Genomic DNA, 10,861 nt, shown 5'->3' on the forward strand with positions numbered 1-10,861 from the left:
GAGTTCAGCGTAAGACACAAACTGCCATTCTGATTCAGAAATACAGCAGTCAGCGTAGGGGTGAATACAGGTTGTACAACTGCTTCGTGTTCGGATCATTTGCCAAGGGCATTAGGGAAACAGCTTGAATCCTGTGTCCTCTCTAAGAGCAGCACTTAGTAGTCTGGGATAAGGCTCCTACCCATCCTGCTGATGTGCAGAAAGAGTTCAGGACTCGTGGAGACAGAGTGCAAGTGGGTCCTCACTTCTGTACCTGTTGAGGGGAACCTTACTGAGATGTGGTTTTCCACCTGTAGATGCAGACCGATTTATAAATTCTACATTAAAGAGACATTTGATAAAATGCAGCAGCACTTTTTGAAGCAGAGTGCTGTAGCACTGCTTCAGTGGAAATTATGAGTGCATCTGTTGCAATTCTATTTCTGTTCTTTCTCACTGGCTAGATGAATATGCATGTCTCTAGCAGGGAAAGGTATTGATTGTCACAGTGTAAAGGAGTGAGCTAGTCATCAGAGATACCACTTGAATGCCTACATCTTGAAAGTAGATTTCAGCCAATACCTAAATAGGTATGTAAGTCAAGAAAAAAAAGTCAGGATTTCCTCTCCTTAGCATAATTATCCCCATTAGTTCTTTTACTTGTACACGTGTGCATTGTGTGTGGGCACCACACTAAATCTGCACTGTCAAATCCTACTGCAGGAGAGATGGATATGAAAAAGTATTCTCCCATTTAAGCCTTCGAGAAGTAAAAGGTTTTACACTAATGAAAAATTTAGCACCCTCAACATGGAAGTCTAGGTAGGCATAATGGTTTTTCTCCATCTTACATACTCTGAGTTTGTCATTATTGTGGTTTATAGTGTATTCTCATGTACACACAATATGGAAAGTGGTTGTGTATTCATTTGTGCAGAAGATACCTGCACCACTAAGACTTGCGTAAACTACAGTCAGCTGCATCCCATATCACTGGAGCATTGTTTCTGGGATCAGTGATAAACTTTGCTGGAACCAGTGTTTTAAGACTTACTTAGGATCTTGGGATAGTAAAGGTTCTGCATATGCAGGCAGATCAGAAGCGACTCATTAATAAGCTCCTATCTCTGCTGTCTCCCCAGAAGCAGCAGCTTTTTAACACTGGGATGGTAAGGTTGCTTTTTAGTAATTATCTTAATCAGGTTTTACTCTCTTGTTTACAAGTCTTGTCAAAAGAGTGATTTTGAAAAAGAAAATACAATGCAATTTAGAGAGTCTGTATCTACTGTAGGCTAATATTTGGTATGCATGCTACACATATATACTTGCAGCCAATCTATGCTAACTTAAACAATATTTCAAATATGATTGAAATCATTGACAAACAAAAATAACCCTTATGGTTGTTTGAATTAATATTTTTTAAAAGGTAAAATTTTGAGGATCACAAGTCCGTCTGGAACATATCCTGGCTCCAACGGAGGGAAGAATTACAAGTCTAGCCAAGAGTAAGAATAGCGCAAATATATAGGCTCTTTTTCTGAGATACTGCTCTCCCAACGTCCAGTCATTTTCAGGTGTATGTATTTATGTACTGAGTAACTGCCAATGGTTTTCTTCCTCCATTTTGTCCCATTTCTCCTTAAACTTGGATGAGCTTTTACGTTCTGCAGTATCATTTGCCAAAGAGTTCAACAGTGTAAAAAACCAACTATTTCCTTTTATTAACTATTTCCTTTTATTTACTCTGAATCTGATCCTACTAGATTCATTTGATGCTTCATAATTCTTTTTTTATGACAGAACATGTTTAATCAATCCCCATATACTCTAATGATGTTGCTATCTGCTCTACACCCTCTAAGCTGCCTCTTTTATAGATTGAGGAGTCCTAGTTTTGCTGAGTCATTTCTTGTGCAGGCACCATATTATATTCTGTGGTGTATTTTTACTTTTAAATATACGCTGTCTGTGTTTACCTTTATATTGCTTTAGTAATTTTTTGCTTTAACGCTTGTTGTTCTAATTTAAAATCAATTTTAAATAGATGTAGTCTTAAGGTACATTTAAATTGATTTATTTTTTAAAAATCTTACAGCTTATAAGCAGTGATGCTTAAATAAATCTTAATTAGGATTTTGAAATACACATTAATTTATTAGAATAGAATAGACTATTTCAGTTGGAAGGGACCTACAACAATCGTCTAGTCCAACCGCCTGACCAATTCAGGGCTGACCAAGTTAAAGCATGTTGTTAAGGGCATTGTCCAAATGCCTCTTAAACACTGACAGGCTTGGGGCACTGACCACCTCTCTAGGAAGCCAGTTCCAGTGTTTGACCACCCTCTTGGTAAAGAAATGCTTCCTAATGTCCAGTCTAAATCTCCCCTGGCACAGCTTTGAACCATTCCCACACGTCCTATCACCAGGTACCAGGGAGAAGAGACCAGCACCTCCCTCTCCCCTTCCCCTCCTCAGGAAGCTGTAGAGAGCAAGGAGGTCGCCCCTCAGCCTCCTTTTTTCCAAACTAGACAAACTCAGAGTCCTTAGCCACTCTTCAGAGGACATGCCTTCCAGCCCTTTCACCAGCTTTGTTGCCCTCCTCTGGACCTTCACATCCTTCTTCAATTGTGGGGCCAGAACTGCACACATCACTCAAGGTGAGGCCGCACCAACACTGAATACAGCGGGATAATCACCTCTTTTGACCGGCTGGTTACTTGTGTTTGATGCACCTCAGGATGCAGGTTGCCCTCTTGGCTACCAGGGCACCCTGCTGGCTCCTATTGAGCCTGCTGTCCACCAGCACCCCCAGATCCCTTTCTGCAGAGCTGCTCTCCAGCCACTCCTCTCCCAATTTATACTCGTGCCCACCATTACTCCGTCCCACATGCAGGCTCTGCCATTTGGACTTGTTAAATTTCATCCCATTAATCATAGCCCAATGCTCCAACCTGTCTAGATCCTTCTGCAAGGCCTCTTGTCCCTCAAGAGAGTCAACAGCACCTCCCAGTTTGGTATCATCAGCAAACTTGCTAGTGGTGCATTCAAATCCTGCATCCAGATCATTGATAAATGTATTGAATAGGACTGGCCCTAGAATTGAGCCCTGAGGAACACTGCTGGTGACCGGTCGCCAGCCAGATGTAGCCCCATTATTGACAGTCTGCATAGACTGGTATGGAGTTTCTGTGTGTGCATTTGTTTTTATTTAACTAATGACTTGTTTCTTCATATGCAATTGATACCCAAAATGTTGGCATGATCTGGAGTTGCAAAACTGAAAAAAACAAATAGTTAATCTATCTTTCTCAGCTGCCCATTTTTATACAGATTTCTCATTAAACCTTGGCTTCTCTGTGTTCCTCCTACACCTGTCAGACTCTGCTTAGATTGAACGAAGAGTTGCAGAGTAGATAGTGACCTTAGCTGCATTCACAGGCTCTGGTTGCCATCTTGTGTCTCCATCCAGTTGCCTGGAGACAATTACATTACAAAGGTTTCCTCTTTCTGAACAGGTCTTCAGACAGCCTTGAAGTCAAAAAATGGGAAATGTTAATCAATTTAAACCTACTGGACTATTTGAGCTTAAGGATGAGCTGTCAGACACAACTCAGTTATGCATGAGTACAGACAGGTTGCTCTGCTTCTGTGTTGCATGGGGACATCTTCATCCCCGTAGTATAGCTCAGCTGCTTAATGGTTTTATGCTAGAAAAGATCTCTTACTCTCAGACTTGTCTCTCCCCAGTTTGTAGGTTTTTTGGCCTATGAAATCACACTAGTCTATAGGACTTTTCATTAACTGAATAATAGCCTAAAAAGCTGATTTAAATCAAACCTCCCATCTTCTGTTAATTTCATTACTGTAATTACCGTTTGCATTTTATGCACACAAAATCAAGCACTGAAGCTCTGTGTAAAGTTGCATCCTACATACAGGTCAAGAATAGAGCACACGGAGCTCAGAGGTGGGGCAGAATATCCCTCCAGCCTCCCATTTCAGAAGAGATGAGAGCTGTTTGGATAATGGCTTAGTATGTTGCGTGATACGCTACAAGATGCCAACATTAGGAATTTTATTTAATGATCAACCTGTCTTCAACAGGAAAACATGTCAGTAATTAACATGTGACAATTTAGAGGAATTATTAAATAAAGACTTAGAGTGGCCAACTTAAAGATTGGACATACCTATTGTTTTTAGAACTGTTTTGTAAACTGTTGCATTAGCTTTGTAATCCATAAGAGGTTTATGTAATTAATTGCGAAAATGCTGAAAGACTTGGAGGAAATAAAGTTTATTTTTAAGATTTCAATGGAAAGAAAAACACAAATATCTAAATGAAAAAATGGAAGAAATAGCATGAGGGTGAAACAGCAAACTGTGTTCCTGGTTAACATGATAAAGACATTCTGTTTTTCTGGAAAGCTTCTGAAGTTCCAAAGAAAGTGAAAATAGTCAATTGAAAGTAATGATCATGTGTTATTAATGGTAAATTGAAAGTGATAAGAAGAGGTGTAACAGCTTTTCATGCTACAATATTTCATGTTTTGTCTTTTTTGTTTTTTAATTATATATTATGTTATGTAGAGTGCATCTTTTCCAAAATAGAGCAACGAATTATTCTGTTTCTGTTGCTTATCATGTACATGCTTTCTGTCATCATGCTGACTTTTCAGCTCTTTCACAGAAGCAAAACTTATATTCATTAGTCTGAAACTATTTAGATACAATAAAGATCTATCTTCTAAAAGAATTTGTTGTTACTTCAAAAGAAGTTCTTTCTCCTGAAGCTAGTTGTAGATTTCTCATCCACTTAGATGCAAGGAGCTACCTGGTAGCTCCTCATGAACTCTGTGTGTTCCTCTACATGCAAATGTAATATTGATTCCTCCAAATAAGATGCCAAACCTCGGGAGTCTTGCAATTCCATGCATTCAAGAGAAAATTATGTACTTTTTCTGATTTATGCTTTGAGGATCGTGTTTCTGGTTTGACTACTGGTATAGGGAAACTGGAGAAAGTAGTCTCCCACAGTAGATGGTCCATGTTAAGTGGTGTGTATGATCTCTCACAGTGTATGTGTCTGAGTAGGTAAGATTTTTTTTTTTTACCAGTACATTTGGTTTTCTGGACTAATAGATCATACTTCTGTTCAATCTTTCTGGAAAAAAATAATAATTAAAAAAAACCCACAACTGCAAATTGACACTGTTACATGTTACTAAGAAATGGTTGTCGAAGCTTCATGGGACACAGAATTGGGTTATAAGCAAGAGGTGCCTGTTGCACGTTGTTAAGCATCAACAAGTAACAACAGAAGTGCACTATTGTTAAGCATCCTTATTCCTTAACTTTGTGCAGGTCAAATATTTATATTAATGTGATAGAGACTGTTAAAGACATACCTTTACCTATTCTGACATATGCAGAGTGTGTATTCCTATTGTTAATCCATATAGAATACTCATCTCGCTTTCAAGGTCACACTGTGCTGTTAGAAGAGTCATGACATAGTCTAGTTCATGGATGTGTCTGGTAATTAATTTTTAATTACTTTGGATTTTTCTTTCTTCGTAGGTTGATGATTCCAGTTGTGATGCTGAAATACTTTCCTTGCTCCTCAATGCCCAGCTAGTGGTGAAGTGCGTATCCACTGCCTTCTATCCTCGCCTTGTTGACCACTTACTGGCTAACCAGGGAGAAGGAGGCTGGGACGTAGAGGAAATAGCAAAACAGCTTAAAGAAGCAGGGTTCAATGCAGAGGCTGGGTCCCTCTTGATGTCTTATCGAGGGACTCATCCTGCACTCAGGACTTTTACTACTGCCCTCCAGGCTATTCAGCATTGGATCTAAAAATGTTGGATTTGTGTATTTGTCTGCCTTTTTGCTGAAGATCTTGCATAAAAGGGAGAAACTGTCGTTCTAGTGAAATAACGAAGTTAGTTATTACCTACGTGTCGTAGAAAATACAAACAGCACACCTACAATGAATTCCCAGATGCTTCTAATCGTTTAAAAAAATTACTGGTGCGGACCGTATCATTCTGTTATATGACTAACAAAGCATTGAATCTAATAATCCTTTTCAGATCAGAGAAAAGTAGATGATTACACTCTGTGACATATAAATGAAATGTTAGTAAGCTGGCAGGTTATATACAATTTGTCTTAATTTCTGTAAGTAATTTACTCTTGTCATAATGTAAAACTAATGTAAAAATATAATTATAAAGATATATGGAGAAAAAAAAATTCACAATGAGGAGTAATTTCTGAGAATTTCAAAACCTTAAAATTTGGTATTGTGCAATGTTGTTACCACAGCTTTTGTTTGCAGTAAGTAAAATATTTTGCATTTATTGTAGTCTCTTTTTTCCTCCTTTTAAAGAGATAAGAAAAATATTTTCTTTCTTCAGCCACTTTTTCTGAAATTCCTGTCTCTCTTCAATGATTTTTATTCATAAGGACAAGCTGAACTTCTCTGTGCTTGCAGACAGTTCTAGTCTTTGAGGTATTTTTCTCTGCAATTTGGGAAGCCCCATCTCAAATCCTAAACATTTATTGATACCTTTTGTGAATGCACTTTCAAAGTATTTTACTTATATTTTTCCTGAGTTCTGAAAAATTAAACAGGTGTGTTTATTTCCAAATGCCTTCTGTCTTACTAAGGCAAAGTATTTCTGATTGTTTTCTGAGGTTTTTTAACAAGGGGACTGTCTGTTTATTACACTGCATTACCAGAAGGTTTTGCTGTTTCTATGTGTTTATAGGAATTTGTTGTTAAAATTAATCTGTAAATCTTTTGCCTAATCTTGTGTTCAGATCTAATTTTGATTAAATAATGTGCAGAAACAGTACATATGATAGGATCATAGGATAATACAGGTCTGAAGCGATCTGTAGAGTAATGTAGTCCAACCTCCTCCTCAAGGCAGAGTTCCTTTAATGTTGGAGCAGGTTTCTCAGGGCCGTATTCACTTGGGTCTTGAAAACCTCCAAGGATGGATGTCCCATTGCTTGGCTGTCCCCATTTTGAAAAGCTTTTTATGTATATCCTCTTGTTTGAGCCTGTCTCGTTGCAGCTTCTGCCAGTTGTCTGTCATCCTCCCACCATGCATGCTGTGAAGAGCCTGGCTCCATCGTCTTGATAACTTTCTTGTGGGTATTGGGTCCCCCATAGCTTTCTCTCCTCAAAAGAAACAAAACTCAAAAGAACAAGAGGAAAAAAAAAATCTAGTGCAGTGACTGCAGTTCATAGGTGATTTAGCTGTACCATGCCTACAATACAGACACTGGTGATGGATTCCATTAATACTGGTAATATTCAGTCAAAATTTGGCAACAGAGGGATCCAGTTCAGGTGCAGTTGCTCGGTAATAACACTCTTATCTGAGCTTTCTGCTATTTGGGATAGCCAGCCCCTTCATTATGTAATATAGTAACAAGCTGACTGTTATTGAGACAGTAGTTTCTAAAATCCCTCTTTTTCCTAAATGTCAGCTTAAATCATAAAGAAGGAAGAAGAGTGGGTTAAGAGCTTGATGTAGCTATTTCTTTACAAATTTGTATTACTGAGTTGTTTCCTAGGCTTTAGGATTTAGAAATGGGTGATGACATTTGTGGAACCAAAGCTGACTCTTACTAGCATCATCTTTGTCTTGGGATCTGCTTTGTTTTATCAGCCTTTACTAGCTGTGAAAATTGTTCAGATGTTAGCCTTCCCACCTTACGTAGGATTCTTAACAAGAGTTTTAACAATGCTTTAATTCTTCAGATTGTTATTTTATTTTTTTGTACTTGTTGGTCCCAGCTATCCTTCAGTGTTTTAAGGAAGGTTATCTCATCCATGCATCTGATAAACATATCAAATTTATATCATTCAGGTATATTGCCTTAATTCTGTACTCTTATGCTAGCAGTCCCAAGAGCCCCAGACTAATAAAGCAAAGTATACTGCAATTGCAGACAAAAGAAAGGAAAAACTTAAGAAAGGTAATGTAACTGGAAATGAGTAGATGCAGGCAAACCACAAGGCATACCTCCAGCAAGAATTGGATTGTTCTGTAGAAGATATTTCTGTACTTCACGATGGAGCTTTTTGGTCTGTCTGCATGTTTTGTTCTTGGGTCAGTAAGTTCGGTGCTAGATTTTCTGACCATTCTCATTCAGGATCATGAAAAGTTTGCGTTGAGGGTCACTTTAGAGCTGAGCTGTAGATAAAGCTCTAGTGAGCATTACTGATCTTCTGTCCATTTTCTGTTTTGCTGGCATTACAAGTTCATGATAAATGTTTTCCTTGCAGCCAGGACTATTCCTGATTTATTCTTTATTCAAAATTTTATCTATAAGGAACAGTTTTAGTATATACATCCAAAATGATCAGCCTATATTAGTGTATGTTCCAAATAAAATAAAGTTTAAGGGGAAAAAAAAAAGTGAAAGAGGTGGCACATAACAAGGATATGTATATCCCAGTTGCCAGCCTTTTAGTATCTTCTATATGGTAGAATAACATTTGAGGCTCTGGAAGTGACCAAGATACATTATCAAATGTTACTGTGTTGGTTTTGGGATTTTTTTTGTTTGGTTTTCTTCTTTTTTTTTTTTTTTTTTTTTTTTTTAAGGTTAAGAAACTCACCTTGGCATTCTTAATAGCACTTAAAAAAACCAAATCACAAAAGAGCTGAACTGGCAACTTGATTTGCAGTTGGGATCTGTTCAGAATACAGCATGAGCTGATGTTTTTTTACTCAAAAGAAGTCCATGCTTTGGAGATGCTTGTGCTCTCAGAAGTAGGTGAATAAAGAGTTCAGTTGTGTCTCCAGGAGCAACACTTCCTAGTGCAATTAATCCTCTTCTACCTGAAAAACATTGATAGTATTTGCATCTTTGAGGAGCTTTTTGCTGCCTGTTAGATGTACCAAAGCAGCAAAATATATCACCTTTCTTTTGGATAAGTAGAACCAGAGATTAGGGAAGAAAGATCATCACTCACAATTTCTTTCTGTACTGGAAATAGTAAGTGGAGACAGTACGTCATTGCAACAGATGCAGGGCAGACACTTTGGTATTTATAAACAGAACAATGCAATTCAATGAGTGGAGAGGCTACATATGATTCGGATATTTTGCTTGTATGATGATTCTTTCTGTGATTTATTGTTTTTGGCATTCTGCACTGTGAAAAGACGCTTTGAGAGGATGGCCATAGAAAATGGATACCTTCATCGTATGGGTAAGAATTCCTACACGTGCAAAAACACAATCATTTTTCAAGTTTGTTTCATTTACCTCTACTTTCCCTTCAAAATGCAGCAAACTGGGCAAGTATTCTGTGCAAGACTTCACAAAACAGTATGCAAACAGTCACTGTGCCTCAGTTACCCACAAAACAGGGGGTGCTAGGTGAAACCATGGGCCATTTGCTCCCGAGAACGGTGGTGGGTTACCACCCAGCCAGCTCTTCCAAAGAGTGTTGCTTATGCAAGTTGCTTATGCAGAAGCACAGGATGACAGCGGACCCTGTAGGAACTGAAGATTTTACCGGCTTTCATCTGTCAGCAGCTGAGTACTGAACAAGAAAGCTCTAGCTGGAGAGCACATCAGGGGCAGGGCAACATCAAAACAGCCGCAGCAATTGAAGTAAGTGAAAAAGGGGGCCAAGGCAAGGATTTTACTAGGGTTACATTTCACGGCAAAACACACAGCAAGTAACATCTAACACCTTGCTGGTTTATCGTACTGATTGATTATAAGACTGAGAGAATCTGAAGGAAGGGAATGAACACAAAACTAGAAGCGTTCCACCTTCAAAATGGATTTATTATTGTAGCATTGCCCACCATGTCTGCCACATTTCCCACTTAAAAATTTCCAGGTTCCTAAATTCTGGTATTTTTAAAAAGAGTGCAAGAGAGTACACATTTTTAGTAAAGCCCGAGACTTGTCTCACTTCCAAGGTTGTATGACTTGATCTGTGTGCCCAACTTGTCATAAACATGTCTATCAGAAGAGCCACGTCCGTTATTTATGTGTTTTCATCTCTCATTTCTTTCAAATGATGTCCATCCTTCTTATATCAGAAAAAAACTGAAAAACTAAATCACTGTTCACCCTCTCTGTTTTTATGGACTTCTAATATACTCAGTTGTATCTTTTCCAGCCTGTTGAGTCCTAGTGTACTTAGTTATTTCTCTATATCCTTTGGTCATCCTCTTGATTTAGCTCTGTATCTTTTTCGGTATATTTTTTGAGACCTGGAAGGGAGGAGCAGAGCCATGCCTTGTATCAAATGTTGCAGACACACCAAAGGTTCATCTAGTGGCATAAAAATGTTTTTCAGTTTGATTGTTTAACTGTTACTGAGCACTTGAGGTAGTGTTTGCATAGGATTATTTGGTTTGACCCTGAGTTCTCCTTCCACATTGGTAGCAGTCATCTGAGATTACATTATTTTATATGTTTTTTACAGTTTATTTTAAGATTATTTTTCTCATGTACCTCATCGTAGCTGCAAATTGAAGTCCATTTACCAGCTGATCACCCAGACAGTACATTTCATGAAGACTTTCAACAGTTTTTCATCCAGCCCTCGTTCTTACTCAAAAGCTTGTCTTCATTAGCACTCTTTGACACCTCTGCTATTGGTCCCTTTTTGTAGACAGAGAAAATAGTAGACTTGAGTCTCTAGCAACTGCCTGCACTTGAAAACAGCTAGCTCATTTTGCTGAAGATGAGGCACATAAGTAAAAGCAGAAGAGTAGATAAAGGTCCTACAGATGGTCAGAAATGGACTCACTCTTTTAGCTTGGTTAAATCATCTGCTGACATGGTTCCATTCTCCAAAAGAGCTCAGGGCCTTAAACTTTGGTGTT

General features: G+C 38.3%; 1 protein-coding gene across 1 annotated transcript in view; it reads left to right on the forward strand.

The window, feature by feature from the left end:
• The window catches only part of NBAS (NBAS subunit of NRZ tethering complex), a 209,439-nt gene extending 203,093 nt beyond the window's left edge, over positions 1–6,346 (forward strand). Inside the window, exon 52 of the mRNA XM_075145030.1 lies at positions 5,565–6,346. Within this exon, the coding sequence (XP_075001131.1) occupies positions 5,565–5,840 (276 nt within the window). The 3' untranslated portion in view covers positions 5,841–6,346. The remainder of the gene's footprint in view (positions 1–5,564) is intronic.
• Positions 6,347–10,861: the final 4,515 nt, after the last annotated feature.

Source organism: Calonectris borealis, chromosome 3, assembly GCF_964195595.1.
Source record: "Calonectris borealis chromosome 3, bCalBor7.hap1.2, whole genome shotgun sequence".
NCBI classification, from domain to species: Eukaryota; Metazoa; Chordata; class Aves; order Procellariiformes; family Procellariidae; genus Calonectris; species Calonectris borealis.